Source organism: Nanorana parkeri, unplaced genomic scaffold (assembly GCF_000935625.1).
Source record: "Nanorana parkeri isolate BGI_ZX_2015 unplaced genomic scaffold, ASM93562v1 scaffold150, whole genome shotgun sequence".
NCBI classification, from domain to species: Eukaryota; Metazoa; Chordata; class Amphibia; order Anura; family Dicroglossidae; genus Nanorana; species Nanorana parkeri.
The window spans coordinates 1750861-1774617 of NW_017306418.1; the positions used below are offsets into that span (position 1 = coordinate 1750861).

General features: G+C 40.7%; 1 protein-coding gene across 1 annotated transcript in view; it reads right to left on the bottom strand.

Annotated features, from left to right (window-relative positions):
• Positions 1-2500: 2500 nt before the first annotated feature.
• ARHGAP10 (Rho GTPase activating protein 10) overlaps positions 2501-23757 on the bottom strand; it is a 231975-nt gene continuing 210718 nt past the window's right edge. The window contains exons 21-22 of the mRNA XM_018554263.1: positions 13717-13869; positions 2501-2805 (exon numbers count right to left, since the gene is read on the bottom strand). Coding sequence (XP_018409765.1) covers positions 2799-2805; positions 13717-13869 — 160 coding nt within the window. The 3' untranslated portion in view covers positions 2501-2798. The remainder of the gene's footprint in view (positions 2806-13716; positions 13870-23757) is intronic.

Here is a 23757-nt window from a genome sequence, read left to right on the forward strand (position 1 = left end):
TATTTCAGCCGCAAAATAACATTTTTGCACGATATGTTTAGATGGTGGAAATTTGGGTGCATCCCTAATCTAAATAATTCTAACTAAAGGAAATTGTACCTATGGGGATCGGGGTGTGCATATGCAGTAGAGTATATCGGTGGAGACGAGCAATTAGCATTACCGATTTGAGTACAGATGGAAGAAGGCGTTCAGTGAGGGAGCTGACTAAAAGAAAGTGTTGATGGTCATCTTTAATAGATGACCATCAACATCTGGTAAGTGAGGTGGCTTGAAGATTTATCACACTGGTAGATGTGGTTTTATACCAGAAGAGCACTTTGTAATATACTCGATGGGAATATACTTTTTATCAATATAGCACTTGATATGTATATGTTGTTTTAAGAACACTGGTTTATGTATTTTTATACACATGGATTGCAAGGACTCATTGTGAAATAATTTAATATTTGGATACATTATATTATTTATGTATTTAGGGCATGTTGTGAAGAGCACTGTATAGAGCTTAAGATTTACAATTTGCAAGGAAGGTTTATTTTGTTCACTACATTATTAAATATAGGAAAAAGCGCGGTGATATAGGTATTTATATTAGACACGTTAATGTTATGTTAAGCAATTTATTGCAGCAGGTATTTCTGCCAATAATAGACTCCAGGGTCAGACTGGTCCACCAGATGGGATCTTCGACATTGGTCCCCATCTCTTTTGTCCTCATAATCAGAAGAGAGTGTGGACAAAGAACAGCACTTTGCATCCACACTTATCTGACATATTGTGCACAGTCATTTCCTCTTCGGTCTAATACCTTCTAGTCCTGGTGACAGTTTAGGGGGAGTAAAGAAATTCAGTGGTATTGCCAATGAATGTTCTGCAACAGGTCTAGTCCGACAATCTGACATTTACTCAAACAAGACATCTCTGACTTTGTGCTGATAGGAACTTTTGTAGACTGGCATAACCCAAACATATTATAAACCTGGAACCAACAATAGAATTTAATCTGCAGGAATGCCAATCCAGTTAAGGTATTCTTCCACCAAGCATGGCAGGTGTGCAAATGTCTACTGATATACTTTATATGGTGGGAATGCCCTTTAAAAGGGAGAACTACTGTGAGAGTAAAATATACTTTTTCCAATACTTTAAGGTGGCATGCGACACTGCAGCTGTCACATGCCGGCTCTATTTCTCGGGACCAAGTGATCACAAAGCATTGATTATGCAAGCTCACAGCTTCTACATGCAGTGAGCGGCGAGTGTCAGTCCCTGCAGGATTCCATTCTCCCCCCTCTCTCTGTTCCTCCAGTGCTCATTGGAAGGACAGACAGGGGAGGGGTTGGCACAGCTGGCTCTGGCTCTAGAAAGGCAGAGCCAGCTATCAATCAGGCAGCGAGGCTCTGTTCTGTCAGCATATAGCTGGCTACATGCCTGCTACATGCTGACTTTGGGTCACAGGAGTACATTAGTAAATGTACTCCTGTGACCCAAAAGAGAACTAAAAGCCAAAAAAAAAAAGGTTTGGCTATAGTTCTCTTTTAATGTCCCTCTACTCTTGCTCTGAAAATCACCCCAACATCACTCCTAAAAGATAAGAATATTCTACATACACACTGCATACATATATGTAATATATTATTCATATATCATTCAATACAATTTACCCGTTCAAATCTAAGGTGAAAATAATCATAAAGAATTATGGCAGATGTATTTCTTTCCAACAGTAAAATAAACAATGCATTACAGAACTAGTAATATTTTATTTTGGATAAAATTATAGTTTATTTTGGCAGTAACTACACTTTGAAAACAATAAAACTGAACAAGTGTAAGCTTATAAAATTGACTGCTACAAAAGAGTAAATGTAAAAAGTAGTATAAAATGCAACATCGTCCTTTATTCCCCATTGTTTTCCAATGAATTGTCATAATACGTTGAAAATTGCACATCAAACATGTTGACTGGTGTACAGCAACTTATCTGCCCCAGCTGAGGATGAACTACAAGTTCTAGCATATCCTGTATGACAAAGGCAGGGAATGCTGGGACTTCTAGTCCCTCCACAAGGGTTACAGATTGGGCACAGCTGTCCTAGATGGTGCAAAAAAGTTGGGCTACATCTTATTAAAATACATTCACAGTCATATCAAATATGTGTCCTGTGTCTGTCAAGTCATGCATGTGATTTAATTTGTAGCCAGGGAGGCATTATATCACACTATTAATTTAAATATAATTACACAAAATACTCTCAGGAATGAAAATGTGAAATAAGTGACATACTAATCATAAAGTATACTAGTTGCCTGGAGCAGTGATTGATAAAAACCAAATAAAAATAAACAGTAAGAAATGCAAACATTAAATAAAACATGTCGTTTAAAGTTTGGCAGTATTGCTTGTCCTTTCATTCACACGATATGAGTACTTCTAGGGCATTTATCCTTAGTGCCCCCTCCAGGTGCTGAATACTTTTTTAAAAGGTATTTTTACTTACGCCAGGAAGGTTATTCAGCAAATGACTCCAGAGGGAAGTGTCATAGGGCAGTATATCCTATGTAAATTTTGATGCTCAGCACAGAGAGAGGGCCCTCTCCACCTACATTCTGGTCAGGTGGTCTGCACAGTCATACAACAAGATACAAGTAAACTGGAACGGAAATCCATGGATACCATGTAAAGCATCTAAGCTTCAAGTGCATACTGCTAGAGGAACTGAACATAGTTCTGTGGAATAAGCCCTCGTCTGCCATTCAGGGTTCCCTCCAGCCAACCTGGTTCTCTTGAGTTATGTACTGCATTAAAGAGATGAATATGATGTTAAAACATTATAGGGAAAGTAAAGGTAGCAAAAGTTATTGGACATTTGTATTAACGTATTATTTATAATTGCATTATTAATAACAAACGGTAAAAAATGTTTTACTATCTAACATGTGAAACAGGGATTGCTGTCTAAGTACATTGTATAAAGCGGTGGGCTATAATGGTGACCCCTGGTCATCCTGTTGTAGGGGAGACACAGACCTATCAGTGGTATGGATAAGGCGTTCAGTAGCAGAGAGGCTGATGGTCAAATTTTAGTGCTGACAATTTTTTTGCAATACTTCTATAGGAAACATTGTTAAAGTAGCAGAAAGAGCTTACAGTCTATTGTCCCTACATGTACACACACTGTAGGACCGGTTTAGGTGGTAGCCAAATAACCTACCAGTATTTACTCATTTGCAAAAAGGGGTTTTGCAAACAAATCTTACAAAGAAATTGTACAGGTAATACAGTAAAAAAAAAGGTAAGTTGAAGCATATTACATGAGCAGTTTGTGCATAATGATATAAACAGAACAAGGAGTCCTTGCACTTGCTGGATCATACCCATACTAGGAAAAAGAGGGTGATATCCCATCACAGTCCTAATTGTAAGGCAGCTCAATCAAGAAGAAAAATATTCAGGGAAAAAATATTCAATGGATGCCTTGGGGATGGACAATTGAATAGAGCCTGGAGGAGTTTGAGCACTTTAGTCCAAAATCTGTGTATCATAGGGCAGGACCCACATACCGTGTTTCCCCGAAAATAAGACACTGTCTTATATTTTTTTTTTGCCCCAAAAAAACACACTAGGTCTTATTTTCAGGTGATGTCGTATTTTTTTTTTTTTATGTGCAACAAAATGTACAACAATCCAAAGTGATGTTAGAAGTTAGTAACCGGCGCTATAGAGGAATATCGGCTAATGCGACTCTGCTCCCTCCGCCGCCGCAGCCTTGCTTTCTACAGCACTGGCCTCCTTTGCCATCAGGGACAGTGGTACCAGCGGTGCAGCAGTGAGGACATCAGACAGAGGGCAGCGCGGTAAAGTACAGTACCAATTACTGGTACACATTACTAGAGCTGCAACAGTTATTCGATTAAGTCGATTAAAATCGACGATGGAAAACGTTGTCAACGTTTTCCATCGTCGATTCGTCGGCTAAAATTCAAATTTCCCGCTCGCCGCCGTTTACGCCACTTACGCCGCTTACGCGCGCTGCTTACGCCACGTCGTTTAAGCCGCTCGCGCCTACGCCACTTGAAAAATAGTGCTAGGTCTTACTTTCGGGGTAGGTCTTATTTTCCAGGAAACAGGGTATATGTAAGGACATTACCGACCAAGTTACAGCCCCTAACCAACCTGTATTTTTTCATATTGCGGGAAAAAGCCCCACTCAGACACAGGGGAAACATATAACTCCATAATCAAGAAGGAATGACCTAGGGTGGAGACACTGCTCAGTTAAGGGATGTATCAAGACAAAAACATTTTTCAGTTTTGGATAGAGATTGTGTTAAAACACCAGTCAGAAAATGTTAGTGCTTTTCATTTCATTGGGGAGATTTCTCTTCACTTCCTCTCCCAGAGCTGCAATAGGTAGAGATAAATAATCTCTCCAATATCAGGAAGCCCTCTATTAGACATCTGTCACCAGAACAGGTTTGTAAAAAATTTGATTCCCCATTATTTTCTGGCCGGGTCACCAGAAATATGAGGATGAATATCTCCAGCAATGGCTGCACATAGTTTGAAAGGAAACTCATTCATGAGTAAGTTGTACCCAGCAGGTCTGCAGTTAGTTATTTATACCTACTCAAAGTGTAAAGGTGGCCATACACTGTACAACCATCGCAAGACCTTAGTCTTGCGATGGTTGTAAAGTGATTTAAAAAAGTACGATCTGCCAATCTTGGACAGGCAGATCGTACTCTCCATCATCGCAAGCCCGACCCCCTCAGGGGCGGGCTTCCGATGACCGCAATGCTGAACGGGCAGTGTGCGCGTGTGCACACCGGCCCGTTCGGCATTTGTCTCCCGAGCACCGTTCAAACCAGCCGAAAATCGTACGATTTTCGGCTGGTTTTTTCTAGCGTGCTCCTTAGACAAAAGACGTGCGACCGTACAGTAGAAACGGTCGCACGTCTTCGTTCACACTGCTCGATTCTCGTACGATCGCAGGATTTCCCGCGATTCTCGTAGGAGAATCGAGCAGTGTATGGGCACCTTTATCCAATCTTTCACACACAAGCAAATAGAACATCCTTGGGTTCCTTGCAAGTGCTTACATCTTCTATTCAACTACTTCCTCACTCGCAGAGGTTTACCCCTTCTGGACCAGAGTAAAACGGCCATTTCAGCTATGGGCCTGTTGATTCTACAATATGTTGTTCTCATTACAAAATATATCTATGTTTTGATTTTTTGTTTTTTCACAAACACCACTTTCTTTTGATGCTGCGGTCTTCAACAACTTTTTAAATTTATCTATATGTTTTAACAGCATACCAAAGAAAAACCACATTTCTTTTTTTTTGTTAACTAACTGATCCAGTGGTCGTTTGAAAACAACTCTTGCTATTCTTGATTCAAAAAAGGTTTAGGGCTGCATCCAATGATTACTTTCATTATCGATTAGTTGGCCAATTATTTTTTCAATTAATCAGATAACACAATTAAATAAACACCATCCTTAATTTAAAATAAAATACACAAATGGAGTGTTACAAAGTTTACTTCAGAATAAAACTGCATGCACAATATTGTGCAATCGCATTGCACTGGAATGCACAGAATTGCGGTACTGTGTGTTCCCATGCAGGCGATCACACTGAGGGTCGGAGGTGTGATTGGGGTGCCATTGAAATGAATGGCACTGCAACGCACCTCCCACACCAGAACTTGTCAGGCTGAAAACCGAAAATGACTTTTTTCCTATCTTTTATATATTTGTTGGTAATAATTGTATTGTAAGCACATGGGGCTTGAATAGCTTCAGCCAAGGAATGACGGCTGCTAGTGGCAAGATTCTGCAGAGGACACCTGAATTTAAATACAGCAGGTAGTGGGCAGGTGTAATAGCCAGCCTCCTATAGGCCATTTCAAATTGCAATAGCCAATAGCAGGCTGGCCAACCAACTAATCTATAATGAGAACAGTTGACAACTATTCTCATTATCAATTAATTGATTAGATTAGTTAGTTGCAGCCCTACAAATGTTATCCCTTCATTTGTCTAAATTTATCACACTAACATGTTTCTAGTATAAGATGAGGGAATGTTAGTAACCAATTACGAACAGGCTCCCTAAAAATGTGCTCTATTTATTTAAACGCAACGCTACAAAAAAATGAAAACATAAAACATGCATACAAATAGTAAAAACAGCTTTAAAAGAATCAGCAAAAACAAACAGCTAAAGAAGGGGGAATAGTTAGAACTGACAGGCGATGAAACGTCCACGGCGTGTGGTTCTTGTATACAAATCAGAACCTTGGCTGTCAAAATCACAGCAGGTTCAGAGGGGCCAGTACAGGACTGTGCACAGTGGGTTGGTGGAGATAGAAGACATACTAGTTATGCCCTGAAGGTTTAACTGAAGTTCTACATGTAATGCTCCTCTCCTGAGGCTGCTGTGAGCTACTAAGTGAAAAGCTGAAAGTTGCAAACCGGCAAAATGGGCAGATGTACAAATCCACACGCAGCTAAAAACAGCTTTTATATACCGTATATACTCGAGTATAAGCCGAGATTTTCAGCCCATTTTTTTGGGTGAAAAGTGCCCCCCTCGGCTTATACTCGAGTCAGCGCCAGGTGTCATCTTACTTACCTCGCCGAGCGTCGCGTCACTGCTGCTCCGGTGTGCGGCGCTCCGAGCGGGGTCATCTGGCAGTCTCCGGGTCCTAATTTAGGTGGCCGGAGACTGCCAGATGACCCCGCTCGGAGCGCCGCCCACCGGAGCAGCAGTGACGCGACGCTCGGCGAGGTAAGTAAGAAGAAAAAAAAACCCCCGCAGCGGCCAGTCAGGCAGGGGAGCAGGGATGAGTCAGCGGCGCGCTGATCAGGCGAGAGGAGCTCCAGGTGGGGTTGTAATTTAGCGGGCAGGCACCTCTGAGCCAGCTAAATTAGGACCCCACCTGGAGCTCCTCCCACTGGACCAGCGCGCCGCTGACTCGTCCCTGCTCTCTCCGTGATGTGATGATCCGATCACCGGCACACAGTGAGTGAGGGGAGGGGAGGGAGGGGGGTAGAGAGAGAGATTAATTAAGCAATTATATATGTATTGTCTGCACTGTATTAGCAGTATATACTCTATATAGAGTATATACTGCTAATACAGTGCAGACAATACATTTACAATTATACTAACATGAATGTATTAAATGATCTGTATGTAGCCCTGTACTATGGATCATTTAACCCATTCATGTTAGCAGAGGATCATTGTAAATGTATTGTTGCAGGCACTCTATATGTACATGCACTATATACTACATATAGAATGCACTGAACAATAGATTTACAATTATCCTCTGCTAATATGAATGGGTTAAATGATCCGTAGTACATGATATGTAGCCCTGTACCCCCTTTTCCACTTGCAGAGCTAGGTTATTTTTCTTTTAAATAAATATTAATGTAATTTTATTGGTATCTATCTACCAGTAGCTGCCTCATTTCCCACCCTCGGCTTATATTCGGGTCAATACTTTTTCCCTGTTTTTTTTGGTAAAATTAGGTACCTCGGCTTATATTCGGGACGGCTTATACTCGAGTATATACGGTATGTATTTAGTTGTTTGCGTTGAGATCAGCTTTAAGTGGAAAACTAGACTTAGAAGTACTTGCAAGAATGAACAAGAACTAGTAGGTGAACAAGTGAGCAGCACAAAACACTTGTAGAGGAATATGTTTCTTAAAACTACACATATATACTGTATGTGTATATGTATAATATTTTTTAAGAAGCTCTCCCTTTGTACCACCAGCTAAGTATACAGGTATGTCACAGACAATAAAGTGGACGTTTACCCCCTTTGACTAAAACTCACATCAGCAAACAGCTCTGAATGTTGATATGAAATAATTCATTAGCTAAACAAACATATTTGTATTTTACCTACAACTTTTTTCCACTTACTGGTCCACTTTGGCACAAATGATGTAATTATGCCCAAGCATTGCATCCTGGGAAGGTTACATCAGCAGAGCATTGCTGGAAAATCTCATCTGTAATCTCATGAGATCTCAAGGAAATGCATTTTGTGCATGGTCACATGTCCCGGTCACATGTCCTAGTCACATGTGCCAGAGTTCCAGGAAGTAAAGAGAGATGGATTAATCTCCGCTTAGTTAAAATGGCCACTGTCAGAACACTGGGAAGAAAATAAAAATAAGGGATGCAAAGAATACAAAGCCAGCAATTATCTAGATGTATGTGTTTGTAGATAGTCATTAATAAACTATTCTAAAGGTTTCTTTGTTGTTATTTTGAAGATGAGTAAAGTATTAAAATATGTGACCTGCAGCTGTTACTATGAATTTTAAATATATTTGTGACCTTACTACTCTTACTTAAAGTGTATTTCCACGTATGAAGCCAAATTGGGATAACACCAACTTTATATTTGTTATATGTTCCTATTTACATTGCATAACAAAGAAAAAAAAATGACATTGCCGCTTACATTTTTATACTTGTTTACAAACCATACCTGGTTTCCCCTCATGTAATGTTAAGGAGGGGGCTGTGGGAAGTTAATAAAATCTAGCTGCACAGAACTTAACAGTTGTAAACTGGATTTGAAACTGTCTGTCCTAACAAAGGGTTAAAGACTTAATAACATTGTATGGTAATGAGAACAGTACAGTCTGTTCCTCAGTTTGATCCTCTACTTTCACAGCAAGTGGTGGCCCTAGAATTATTGCTATCACAATCACTGTGTACATACATGTGTGCACCCTATGCACGTGTTTGCACATGTGTGCGGAGGGCAGGGTGGCACCGCTGCGTTTACATTTACTTTTTTTGTTGTTTATTTTACACCTTATTTAATACATTTTTACACTTTTTATTTTTTCTTATTTAACTTTAATGCTATCACAAGGGGCTAATAATTCCCTATGTGATAGCACTGGCAGGTGACAGGTAGTCTTTATGTTTCCCCTGCCCTCTGCTACAACCCATCAAGTACAGATTTAGCTTGATCAGCCGTTTACCTGGCCTTGCTGGCCAGCATGTGAAAGTGCTGAACTTGGAAATGCTGGGAGCATGGTGTTTCTAGGTTCACTGACTGCAGAGCAAATTGGGTAATTGAAGTTACTCGATCTGCTCCTGCTCACCATCCTGAAGTATCTGTTGTGGTCCAGGGAAGGGGGTTGGCGAGGTGGAGAAGGTGGTTTGTGGTGACTTCACCTTATCACCTTATCAGGCCCATACAAGCGATCACATCAAAGCCGAGAGCAAGCTGCAGCCGTGATCTTGGTATAAGCACTTACATGCAGGTACTCTTAAGTGATTAAAAATAATAGATTGTGATTAATTTACTGATTAACCCCTTCATGACTGAGGCCCTTTTTTCAATTTTTGCACCCATGTTATATTCCACATTTTAGGCCTGAAAATGACGTAAAACCCCCAAGTTGTGTTCTGCCTCACAAGGATAGACAGCTATCGCCTTCCTGCCAGGTATACTGCAACAACAAGTACTGTTATTAAAACTGAAAATATTCTCAATGTTTGAATAAAATACTTGACATAAGAAATCCTCCTTCGCTACTACCTAATCATGTACAAAGGCAGTTTAATCTTTGGGTGTACAGGGTGGAGAATTAGATATGGGATCGACAGAGTTCCCTATCGTCACAACAACCACAAAGTTTAACAGATGTGATGGGCAAAAGTCAATTGACCACCAATTTTGCACGACCCTATATAAAATACGTTAAACAGGATTTTTTACCTGCAACTCAGTTTCTTGGAGCACATCATAGGACACAGGGAGTTAAATTATTTAACCACTGGGTTATGCAGCTACCTTCAGGTGAATGGACACTGGCAAATCAATCAAAGCTGCAGGACAGCCCTGACATAACCCTCACAGCCTGCCTCCGTTTTGGAGCAAGCAGGGGAGGGTCCTCTGTCCTGTGATGCACTTTAAGAATGGATTTTACATGTAAGACAAAAATCCTGTTTTCTTGATTGTATATCACAGGACACACAGTTAAATTCTATAACCACCAGGACATTCAAAGCACTCCAAAAGGAGAGCAGGCAACACAGTAAACTACAACTAACAGGTCCAAGAAACAACAACTCCCCAGATTTGGCAAACCGAAGCTTGATGCTGAAAACACCCAATAAGCACGAACATTCATAGTAGAGTGGGCAGTGACTGAAAGTAGGGAACTTTCCCCTTCAACTCATAGGCCTGAGAGATGTCTGATCTTAGCAATAGTGGAGCAGGAGGCTGGTTCCCCCATACAGGGAACCTTAGGACAGAGTCAGACAGGGAAATGAAAGATGTTGCAGAGAGTTAAATTCTACCACCCGAACCACGTCCGAACATTGGAGGGAAATCTCCTTAGGATGTTTCATCACAAGGATGGTAAAGCAATGACCTGGTTAAGGTGGAAGTCAGAGACCACCTTAGGGGGAAAGGAGGCCTTAGGCCTCAGCACAGCTTTATCCTGAATAACCAGAAAGGGCTCCTTGCAAGTCAAGAATGCCAATTCATAAAGAGGCCTAGCAAAGGTAAAGTAACTGATCAAAGCTACCTTGTAATTGAGGGCAGAGGAATATCCCTCCGGGCTTACGGCTTCTGAAAAACTGACAGAACCAGACTGAGGTCCAACTAAGAACACAAAGAGGGGGAAAAAAGCAAGTGGTCTCTAGAAGAACTTAGCCAAAGCCTAAATGTGACCCTTGATGGCACTCAAGGCTAAACGCTGATCCAAGCCAGACTGCAGAAAAGGAGTCTTTCCAAGTATGAAACTTACTGACTTCATACCAAGCGAAACAGGCTGCTTAAGTGAGATGGGAGATCAATTTACTAGCCTTAAAGCCAATTTCCACCTTTGGAGGTATTTATAAAAAATAAAAAAAATACATATGCCAGCAATGTAGACAGATTGTGCATGAAACAGGCATATGGGGCTAATGTGTAACTTACTTTTTCTTGTTAGCTTTCCTCTTCATATTCTCATGTAAAAATGTCTGCCGGTGTTTTGCATGCTCTTTCTCACCTCTCCCACTCATTAGTATTCAGAGTGGCACCACCCTCTCCCCCTCCAGACAGTGTATTGTGTGCAAAACAGAGCTGCTGTTTACAGATAATGTTACAATGAATAACAGGGAGGGGGAGAGCTGTTTAAAGCCTAATTACCATCCGACCCTGGGGTCTTACTGATTTTCCTGTGGAGAAAATGTTTGAATTTTTAGGCTTAAGGCCTAATAAAAGGTTTGTTAAAAAAAAACAAGGAAAGCCTGCAATGTGAGTCATGAAAGTCCTTCTGTCTTATCATGTAATCCTAGACATACTCCATAATGTTTAGATCAGGGCTATGTGGGGGCCAAACCATCACTTCCAGGACTCCCTGTTCTTCTTTACACTGAAGATAGTTCTTAATGACATTGGCTGTATGTTTGGGGTTGTTTTTCCTGCTGCAGAATAAATTTGGGGCCAATCACACGCCTCCCTGATGGTATGGCGTAATGGATACTAGAGTTGGAGATTTGGTCAGGATCCATGGTGTCCTCAATGCTGAGAAATACAAGCAGATACTTATCCATTATGCCATACCATCATGAAGGCATGTGATTGGCCCAAAATGTGTGGCCTCTATGGCTAAATGTGTCAAGGAGATCATCTATAAAATCCACTATGACAGCAGTGAGCACCTCTCTAGAAATTAAGTCAGAAGAGGCTGCCCTAGAGGGAACAATTAATAACCCTGATCATCACTCATTTTACCTGATGAAGGGGATCTTGTGAGACTCCGAAATGTTGCTTTTTGATGCATTGTGCTACGTCTCATCCGTCAATAAACAGACGCCATTGATTCATCACTTGGAGTGCCGGTGTCTATGTTATTCTGTGATTATAGACGGTTGCCATCTCTCGACTTCCGCAGCACCCATCTTTTATATGGAACAGCGCTTTTGAGTGCGATGGGTTCATGGACTGTACCCAGAGTGGGTAGAACCCTTGGCAGAACTGTGATCAAGTTGTGTGGCCTCCACAGGCCTCACCCCAGTAGCCCCACACCTATGATCTGCCACATGTGTACTCCACAAAAATCATGACCATAGGAGTGTGCCCTATGTCCAGGCACTGCAGGCAGGGGAGACATAGGTTTGAGGACAGCAGTGCTGCGCATCAGTGTAGTGGTGATGCTTCTCCCTTGTGTGCCTGTGCAGACTTTTAGCAGCATGATGCATGTGTTCAGCTAGAGCATGCGCCAGGATTACACTACCCATGAAAGAGGCTTTGCAGGTGTTGTTCGCAACTCCAAGGAAAACAACCACCGACGCCAAATTCCGTTTGTTTCTTAAAGCTAAACCACTACAAATAGTGTGACACAGGAGTCGCACCAGAGCTGCAGGTTTAACCCTGTAGGGTACTGGGGCAGCTGGTGGGGACTGGCTAAGGCTTACTTCAGGGGCTTTTGGTCCTTACTATAAATGCAGAAGTGGTCAAAAGAGACATGCCATTTGATCTTGGCCCCTTGGGTGGACATACCTCCCCAGGAGGACTTCTGAGTCAGGGCTCCATGAAATTGATGGCGACCATGTACCTGAAGAGCACCTTGCAGCTGACCACACATGGTGCATAAGTGCCAAGGAGGGAGCTGAATGCACGGTCCAGTAGCTGAGCACGTTATAAGCCAGCCCTGCATTTTCCTTGTGACGGGGTCCTGGTATGGTCCACCAAGGTTCTTTCAACCCAGATAGATGCTGGAGGCGCTGCAGTGGTTTCAAGTGGAATTAGGGCTACAAGAGTCTTGCAGAAAGTATCAGAAAATATTGTGCAAAAGCAAGTACGTTTTAAAGCTGAAAGAAGGCAACCATCACCTAAGGACACTAGCCAAAAACTGAGGTAGGCTGGGAGTGGGTTGAGTTATGCAGGGCTGTCCTGAAGCTTTGATTAATTTCCCAATGTCCAATCACCTGAAAGTAGCTGCATAACCCGAGTGTTTAAATAATTGGCTTATAAAAACTGAAACCTTCCAGCAGCTACATCACCTTGGGTAGCAGTATTTCAGTCAAGCATAATGATCTTGACATTACTGATATGCAGGAGCTTGGACATCAGTTGCAGCTGGAACATTCTCCTTCCTACAGCTACATGTCACAAAGGGACAGGGAATGTATGAATCACAGCTTGGCACTGGCTTGAGCTTACTGGGTTTGCACCAAGTCCCCACACCTCACTACATGACAGAAAGCACATACTTCACTATTCCACCTTTGGTCTCCTTCCATGACTGCCGATTTCAGTTGTAATTGTCAGAGAGCAAAAACCACATTGACTTTTACTATAATAACTTCTGATGGGCATAGATGCTGTACAGTATGAGAAGGAGAGAAGACATAACCCAGAGAAGCAGATACTCAGAGTAGAGCTCACAAGGCAAGTACGACTTCTCACAGCGAAAGGAGAAAACTTAGTCGGCCACTATGCCACCCTTCTCACATGTAAAATAGTGTTTGAAAGAAAAATAAGTAACCTTATCCCTATAACACATACTGTATGTAGACAATGAAGTCAGGGACAGGGACTTAGAAAGTACTGGAGTCATTGGATCAGCATGACAGCTAGGAAACTAACATTTTCAGAAAGAGATCAGGAATGTAAGAATACAAAATATACTATAGAGAAAACACAGCAAGTACCTGTCAGATGGTGGAGGTGTGAGGCGTATAGTTATTGTTTCAGTGTCTATAGGAGGTGATGGTTCTGTTAGAACTGGTGAGGTAGGTTCACTTGATACTGTAGGTGGTTCACTATTTATCCAGGATACCGAAGGAGTGTGCGCCAGCGCTGTCCTGTATATGAAGAAAAAAATAGAACTAGTATTGGTTTCATGTACAGTTTTACACATTTGGTGTTTTCATTAGTTTCCAATTGTTTTTATAATTACATTTTTTACCGCCTGTAGTAATAAAGCCTATCTATCCAATGTGGTACATTTAGCCAAAGACTCCCTCACTTCTATGCAAATAGAATTAGGCCACCTAAATAGCAGTTTTTTCCCCCCACAATACCCATGACATTCCATGGTAAAAACCAAATGAGCCATTTCAAGGCACCAAGAACAGTAAAAGAAGAAGGTGGCTTATTAATTAATTTTCAGCACAGAAAAGGCAAAAAACACAACATACTTTCATATAGTATATGGATACATAAACCTACTGTTGCAGGAAGTCACAGAAAGAAATTTAGATTTTCTCGCATTGTCTTGCACCTGTAACGTTTCCAAATACTTCAATAAATTCTTCTATCTAATCTGTTAATGTACTGAATATTGCGTGGGGACAACTAATGTCTAGCTGACAACAATGATCTCAGCAAATTACAGAAAATGACATGTATTTACTAGCACAGAATTAACACACACTCACAAATCTAACGGGCTGATTCAGGATTGTGGACATAATATGCCATCCAAGTGTGCTAATGGTTGACTGCTTATTTAACCTTCAATGCGTTAAAAAATCTGCATGCTAACACACGTATTTACTGTGCATCAATCTGCGATAAATGCAACACAAATGGTGCGAACGGACCCTTAAGGTGCTATCCCTCCTCAGAACTGACCAGTAAAGCTACCCATCAAATTTAGGAGCACTAGAAGTGGGATGGGGCAGTGCCTGGCATTGAATAGATCAGGGAGAGTAACACCCCAAACCATGCTCCAGGTAACCTAGGAGTACCAAGATCCAGGGTGAGGAGAGTCTGCAATATTTAGGATAGGAAGTAAAGGAATCCAGAGAATAACAAGAAATCCAAAGATTTGAGTAAAAGCTGCTTGGAAACCATTCAAACCATTCAAATTAAAAGGTGGTTCCCAAACACACTTGTAAAAGTAAGGATATGATATTAAACAGAGGGTTTACAGGTGCAAACTCTGCAGTCTACATGGGAGAAATATTTTGGCTATGAGGTAATGCAGTTGTACTAGGCACTGTTTAAACATTGCATTGATGTCCAATCACATAGCCACAGTGTCCTGCACATATGGACAGACATTACTGCCATGTGAGACATTGACTAAGAGGAAAGCACAATTGTAGTGAAGGGCTTCATGCATACGTTCAGTTAGAGGAATCCACTTTAAAAGAAGTTATCCATTCAGAAATGGATGAGAGTCATTCAGCTAGCTCAAACTGGGATATAAACAAGGACTCTTAACGAAGCATCAGCAAAATCCCTAAATGTAAAGATAATATTCACCCAGGTGAGGAAATGTCTATTAAGGACTGAAGAGTCTACAGAATTTAAGGGCCAATTGACCAGGAATTTCCCTATTTAAAAGAAAACACGTCCTGACACGATCAGGAGAAAGCCATAATCGAATAGGAAGTTTCCAGTCTTCACACAGGAAGTTTTCCAGCAAGGAAGGTCTTTTCGGCACAAAAGAACGAGAGAAGCGTCCATATCTGGATGAGCAGATTAAACTTCTATAGGCATGGTCGAACGTATGGCATCAAGCAGATTAGAGATAATCTTGAGCATGTTAGATTTGCTAATGACCCAATTAAAATCATATCTCACCAGAGTAGACTGTGAAGGTTTTGTATCAGAGTCAGAAATAACGATAGGAGGCTCAGACATACTTAATGAGTAAAATGCCTATGGAGCTTGAGGTATGTGCGGCCAAAGAGGTAACAGTGGGAAGTTCTGCAAGCAGACCGATTCATTCGTTACACACAAACTGACAAAAAATGAAGGTTAGAGGCCTGATAGCTCTAGTAGAGGTAGCAGGCTCAGGTAGAGAAGTCAAAGAAGTTGGTGATGGGGACAAACCTAAAAAAATAAGGGTTCCAGGATTCTGACCACCAACGACGGTTCTTAAAGTGATACTGGCAAATCGCCCCAGAAATAGAAAGGGAACATTGTACAAAGTCACCTTATGTAACAGGAATGTCCTCCAAGCGTTAAAAGACATAATGCACCTGTTGGTTGTTGCATTGACTAACTAGGTACAAAAGACACAAAGCCTTGAGTATACACAAACCAGAGCAGATTGAGTTGAAGTGAGTTATAGGTGGGTTGAGGTGACCAGGTCACTGAGGGCAGGCAGTGGATCAGCCCAGGGACTGGAGAATGTATGTGGTGCTTCGAAATAGAAGTCTTTTCCTCTAGAAATCCAGGAAAGAGGGTGAGGAGCACATGCGTGCAGGGCTCTATGCTGTGTGTGATGTCAGCGCTGATGTCTCACTGCTGATTGCACTACCTCAGGAAAAAAAGAGTGAAGGTTTAAAAATAAAGCCTAACAGCAGAGAGCTATGAGGCAATGCCTACTTATTATTAGGGCTGCAACTAATGATTATTTTTCTAATTGATTAATTGGCCGATTTTTTCAATTAATCTGAGAAAAAAAACATTTAAAATACCATCCTTAATGTAAAATAAAATAAACAAATAGAGTGTTACAAAGTTTACTTCAGAATAAAACTGCATGCACAATTTTTTGCAATTGCACTGCACTGGAACACACGGCATTCCGGTACCGGGTGCTCCAGTTAATTGTTACTGCAACGCACCTCCTGCAGCAGAATTTCTCAGTCGAAACTGAAAATGACTTTTTTCCCCAATAATATACACACACTATATTGCCAAAAGTATTGGGACACCTGCCTTTACACGCACATAAACTTTAATGGCATCCCAGTCTTAGTCCGTAGGGTTCAATACTGAGTTAACCCACCATTTGCTGGCTATTGCACCTGCCCACTGCTTGCTGTGCTCTCCTCTCAGATGGAGGAGAGAGCTAGGAGAGATCCAACCAACTAATCGATAATGAGAATAGTTGACATCTATTCTCATTATCGATTAGTTGGTTGCTGCCCTACTTATTATTAATCACAACCTACTTATTAAATTATTGAAATGTGCCAAGGTCACACTCAGAAGAGGAGCCACTGCTCTAGGCCTGGACAGGAGGCTGTAGAGCACTAATTTGTGTGCAGCATCCAAAGGTAACATACTAGAATGCCTTATGGTATGACAGTATCCAACCTCCTAGGACAGTAGCAATAAACTGTGGTATGAATGTATGGAGTGGGGTTATAGCAGGTTGGCCTTCAATTGTTCACCTCCTGGAGGCAGTAACATAACCCACACATATATGATTACTATATATCTGTGTCCTTCAAAGGGGCTCTCTGTTAGGCAAACATAAACCACAATGTGTGCATTAATTTTGGTCCACTTCCTCCCACCCCTTTGCCATATTATTGGCCTGTGAGGCAGCTCATCCCATTAGATGGCCAACAAGAAGTTGTACAAGCAAAGCTTGAATAAGGAAGTTGCTGATATTCTGTAGCTAGTAGAGAATAATTTGGTATGAGGCACTAAAAAATGTGGCTGAGCCCAAAGTAAAACTGAGATCACTGCAGAGAAGATCTCTGTCTTAGCATAATCTCTACAGTAAGGAGTTCTATTTACTATTTGTAATACACATTATCATAGAAGAAAGTTTGTTATAATTTTTCATAGGTTCAAGAAGCAGAAATCTATTTAATCATTTCTTTCTTTACTGAATACAAAAAGCCTCATATTAGACGGGCAATAATAACAGGACAGCAAAATAGAAGACAAGAAATGTTCATGATGAGAATAACTCATTGGGCTTGTGTTTCTAATAACTGTGTAAGCTTTGCATTCAAGGCACAGCTTGGACATCTGAATACTAGTAAACCACAGCAGAGGTGGCTCTTCCATTAGGACATTTTAGGCAGTCGCAGCCCTCAGGGATGATGTAATTCACCTTGGTTCCCATAGATGGTGTCTCTGTTGCAGGAGATGGTGATAAACAAGCACCAAGCAATGACTTATTTGTTTTCTAAAGAAAGTTTTTTTTTACAGGATTCAGAATACACTGGACCAGATACAGATAATAGATGGATTTTTTTTATGTTTTGGGACACTACATTTAACTTAAGTGCACTTTTCACTAAATGCTGGGGTTTGATAACCTAAAATTTGATAACATAAAAAATTGCAACTCCCAACATTTTATTTTACAGGGTCTTGGCTTTCAGAAAATATATAATGTTTGAAGTAATTTTCAGGCCTAAAATGTGGGTTATGCATGTGTGCAAAAAACAAGAGAAAGGCCATGGCTTGACTGGAGACAATACACAGACTGGTAGCACTTAATACAATCATTTCTTGGTGGGTTTCCTTCCTTGCCCTGCTCATTTGCCCTTTTTGGCAGGACTGTCTTCCTCTTCAGAACTTTCGTCTTTATTCTTTTCCATTTTCTCATTCTTTGGTTGCTCTGCCTTATTTGAAGCAGCTGGCCTTTTTACAGCTTTTGGAGGAAATTCTGGATCTTCCTCATCACCTTCTACCTCTGCACAGAAGTAGTCCGCTTCCAATGCAACATGCTGTACACCGGCCTAGATCCAAATTTTCAGCTGGAATGTGACTGGCGGAGTCAGTTGAATGCCCACCATGGTAGTCATTGGCAGAATAGAAGGCTTTAGTGTGGCAATGGGCTTAGATGGCTTTTGTGTGAGCAAGAACTTCTATCAGCTGCAGGTCATAGTTACATAGTATTTGAGGTTGAAGACATTAGTCCATCAAGTCCAACCTATTAGGATCTCATTCTAGGAGTACCTGTACCCCTGTATATTACGGTCCCTTAAGAAATCGTCCAAAAGTTTCTTGAACAATTCCACATTATTTGCTGAAATCACCGCCTGTGGCAGTGAGTTCCAGACCCTAACTGATCTTACTGTGAAGAACCCCCTTCGCCCCTTGTGCTGGAATTTTTTTTCCACCAATTTTAGGTGGTGGCCTCTAGTTTTTGTAATGGAGTTAATTTTAAACACTTGAAGCGTTATGAGTGCGATGTGCTCTGGGCCATGTTGCATCACTGGGTAGCTGCGGGCAGGTTAATGCTGGGGACGGAATACGCATACCTACTGGAAGATCATGATAGGTTAGGGGGAGCTAAGGGTAGCACATTCCCTACATAGTGTAGGGAATGTGGCATAGCTGAGGCTGGCAGTGTACGGAATGTGGCAGAGCTGAGAGTGATTATGTATCAAGTGTTGCGGAGCTGAGGGTGGCAGTGTATGGGTTGTGGCAGAACGGAGGGTGGCAGTGTATGGGTTGTGGCAGAACGGAGGGTGGCAGTGTATGGAATTAGGGGGAGCTGAGGGTGACATTGTATGAAATTAGGGGGAGCTGAGGGTGACATTGTATGGAATTAGGGGGCGTTGAGGGCGACAGTGTATGGAGTGTGGCGGAGCAGAGGGCGACAGTGTATGGAGTGCTGCGGAGCAGAGGGTGACAGTGTATGGAGTGTGGCGGAGCTGAGGGTTGCAGTGTACGGAGTGTGGCAGAGCTGAGGGTGACAGTACATGGAATGTGCTGGAGCTGAGGGTGGTAGTGTACGGAATGTGGCGGAGCTAAAGGTGGTAGTGTATGGAATGTGGCGGAGCCGACGGTGGTAGTGTACGGAATGTGGCAGAGTTGATGGTGGTAGTGTATGGAGTGTGGTGAAGTCGACGATGGCAGTGAGTATAAGTTGGGGCCTTGCGTTTGAGTTTTTCACCTAGGTCTCACAAACTGTAGAGTTGCCTCTGCCACAGCACATCTTAACATCCCCAGTAGTGAAAGCGGTGAAACCAATACAAAATTGTGCTAGGAGCCCAGTTACTACATTACAAAATAACTGTTTGTAGGATGAGAAAGAACAGACTATAAGGCTGGGCACGAAGGGTCAGTATTCCTGTGGAATCCCAACATTCCTTGTTCTATGTCTAAGGTCAAATATAGGTCCAACATAATATTACAAAAGATCTGCCCTGCATTCTCTACATTTACAAATGACATCTTTAAATGCATATACAATAATATTATGTAAATTGTGTTTATTCGACTCTATCATACGTTGTCATAACTTGTTTCAGAACCGGTATTTCTACTCCTCTAATAGTCAGAGTAGGGCTGCAACAACTAATCGACATAATCGATTATAATCGATTGAAAAAGTTGTCAAGTCAGAGTAAGCAATTTATCAGTTTAAACCCTGTTCATTGCTGACATATCATCATTCAAACTTAAAGGCAACTTACAGTATAGTGTATTTTTAGTAAGCACATATTTTTGAGTTACTGCATTATTTTGTATCATCTTTTTGATGTGACTTTCATATTTTAATTCCTTGTGCTTCCAAATTTTTGTATTAGATATAGAGATTTGCAGTAAAGGGCACTAGAGGAAACAATGTCTGCCTTTCTTCCTTCTTGGCTATATTCATTTTGTCAGATTATGTATTCCATCTTGTGGGATAAGCGAATGTGATCATACTAAAAAATGTTTTAACTTTGGTCTATTGAAAAAAGTGAACTGCATTATTTTTGTGTGGAACACCTTACTGGCTTTAAGAAGGGCATTTGGTGTGGTACTACATTATATATGAAAATATAATTAGGAGTGGACACACAGTGAATTGGGCTTCACACCAAGACTGACACCTGTCTACTTCTTTATGTTGAAGACAATGAAGGTGCTGATTTGGATTTCATGATATGGACACATTTATAGAAGAGAGTTTGATGTACTTGAATAGTTGGTGTAAGCACAAGCGCACATTTATAACCGGAGTCATTTGAAATTTACTTCACCCTTATGTTGAAGACAAAAATGTTGTTGTAGTTTTGTAATATGAGGAGATAGGAATTTTCATTGATGTATCACGTTTGGAAAGCACTGCACTATAAATATATATTTTTTCAATTTTGGGTGAGCTGGGTTATTCATTAGGGTGTAAGCTGCTTTAGAGTCTTGTTTTGTTATACCAGCACAGAAGGTGCTCCACCACACTCCATACACTGTCACCCTCAGCTCCGCCACACTCCATACACTATCACCCTCAGCTCCACCACACTCCATACACTGCTACCCTCAGGTTTTTAAATGATTTATACTTGCATTGTAAGAATGAGCAGTAAAACACAACCATTGTGCATCACTGCAAATCAGGGAGCAGAACCTGTTTTATGTACTTGATAAATACGGCTACCCCGTTTATAATTTGTACAAACCACAGCAATTACAAACTATGAAAAGTAACAACGTTTTTAGAACAATATTAGACACTGACAAGATGATTTACACCACTTTTAATGAGTAAAAACATTTAAAATACATTTTGTTTAAATTGTGTCCCAATGATGATGTCCATATGTACTGTAAGTGTTAATAATTAAATGGCACATTAGTTCCATAAAAAAATGGCAACTATATGTTAAAAGCATGCTGGCAAGAAATATTCTTGTTGCCTATAGCAACCAATCAGCTTCCATTTGTCATTTGTTATGCATGGTTTAAAATCAAACAAGCTATGTAATTGGCTGCTAAAAGCAACAAGAAATTCTCTTATGAGATAGAAAAACAGTGACAATTGTGACAATATTTTAAGGCAGAGAAATGAAATGTTACACTGGAATGCAGATACATTTCTGATCAGCTTTGAAACTGGGCTTAACAATGTGAAACTGATTCCATCAGCACCACGTTCATGCTGACGTTTATCACTGAGCAACTCCTCGTGGCACATGTACTACTTCAATTAACATGTGTTCAATCAAACAGATCTGTGCAATCCGAACAGCCTGCTGCTCGAAATGCTCCCCGAGCCTTTTTACCATGCTGATCAGCGCTGATTCCATACAGATTTGAATGAAAACGTGATCAGCACATTTTTGGGCATTTTTAATTGTGTTTCAGCGCTGAAACGCAAATAAAAACGCCAAAAACAGCTATTTTAAAATGTGCGCTGAAACACATCCGCCCTGGTGTGAATGGGGCCTTAACCCATCACTAGGGCACAACACACAGCAAGGTAAGGGGTGTGCCATAACCTGCAAGTATGTGTGCATACTTTCAGATACTGGCAAAGGCTCACACTCACCAACAAAGTTTACTTCTGATTTAGGAAAGTGAATGACTAATTTGTATCAAACAACCCCAATAGGACTTGGGTTTGGGTAAGTATACTGAGGAGTGGACAATAGTGGAGGCTAAGTTTCTGAAGTCATACAGCAACCACAAAATGGAGTTTAGCACTGGAATGCTGCTGATTGCCCCTGGCCTTAAGCCCTTAAGAAGGGCTAGCATGTAAAATGGAAGCAATTGTGGAAGTAGATTTTGGTGAACTTATGTATGCATAAACACTACACATATCCATCAACTATTTACATTTTGTGAGCAGAACAGCTTTATTTTAATTGCAATGTTTTTAAAAAGTATAACAGCTTTATGAGTTTTTAAAAAGTATAACCGCTTTATGCGTTTCTGCTGTAGTATGCGCCTATGTACAGATGACAAACTTTAAGCCTATATAAGTTGATGCAATACTCAATATAACTATTGGAGATCAAATTTATACTAAATTGGAAGATTTTGACAAAATAATGGAAAGGCTATAGTTTTTTTTATTATATGAAGTCTTGCCAGCTATAATAACGTTTGTTTATACCTAGGTAGACATATTTGGACAGATTTTAGAATTCGGTGTATGATATGGGAATATATATCTCATTACAGGATGCCACTAATGAGATGTATTCCCATATCATACACCAAATTTTAAAATCTCCCAACCTCATATTTATGTTCATCCTAGAAACAATGCAGTAGACAGTTAATCGCTAAGATCTGTTTACATTGGTCAGATATATGTACAGTAGTGTAAGTAGAACGTAAGATTCACTATATAAGCAAGTCATCCACAAAGTGTTTATATGCGTTCGTCTGTTTCATATTAGTACACCTCTGAGTTCTAACAGCTGCAAGAGAAGAACTACAGCTGCAAAGAAGACAACATCAAGTCCTGACACACAACAATGTCATCAGGACAGAAAACAAAGAGAAATCTCTTGGCAAACTAGCTATAAACGTCAATCCACATCAGTTCTCCCCATCCACACAGGAAACCTGCACACCCAGCAGTAACCAACTTTCTACCAGCACTATAAAGGTATTGCTATAACTAAAAAGAAGAGAAGGTCCAAGCACCTCAGTGGTTCAATTCACAAAGCTAACACATTAGGGTAAGGAATCCTATTTTAAAAAGTGTTAAAAGCTATTTTCAGTCCAATGACATGCCTGAAAATAAAGATCCTAATTCTTGTTAAATTTTGTGAATTGATTCTAAAGTCTGATATTACGTGTACTTTTTATACTGACAGGAGTTCTTATACACAGAAGAATCACACAATGTTAAAATTAGAACACATTTAACCCATAATATGGATGCCCTTTCAATTGCTGAAAAGCAGCACAAAAAATGGTACATGAAGAGGATGAGCAGAGCCAGAAAGGAACATTTCAGTAAGGGATTAGATGGGTTGTATAGCATCACATTACCAGTAATAACCCTTCCTCCACTTTTAGGAGGAGATAGGTAACCAATTACTGTAAAAAGATTTAAGTGGAAATCTGGACTGTAACCACGGCAACAGCAAGAAAGAGTAGTTCAATGTTGAGAGCTTCAGAGAGGGTTACAGCCTTCCACGTAAAAACAGCAAGTAAAAAATGTACTGATATAGATCAACTAGCACTTACATCAGGAATTGACCGAGCATCTCTGTTAATTCCATCCTAGAAATCTCAAAGAGCGTTGTATCTATGCAATTGCCAACAGCAATTGTATTGTAGGATATATAATAAACAGAACAAATTGAATAATT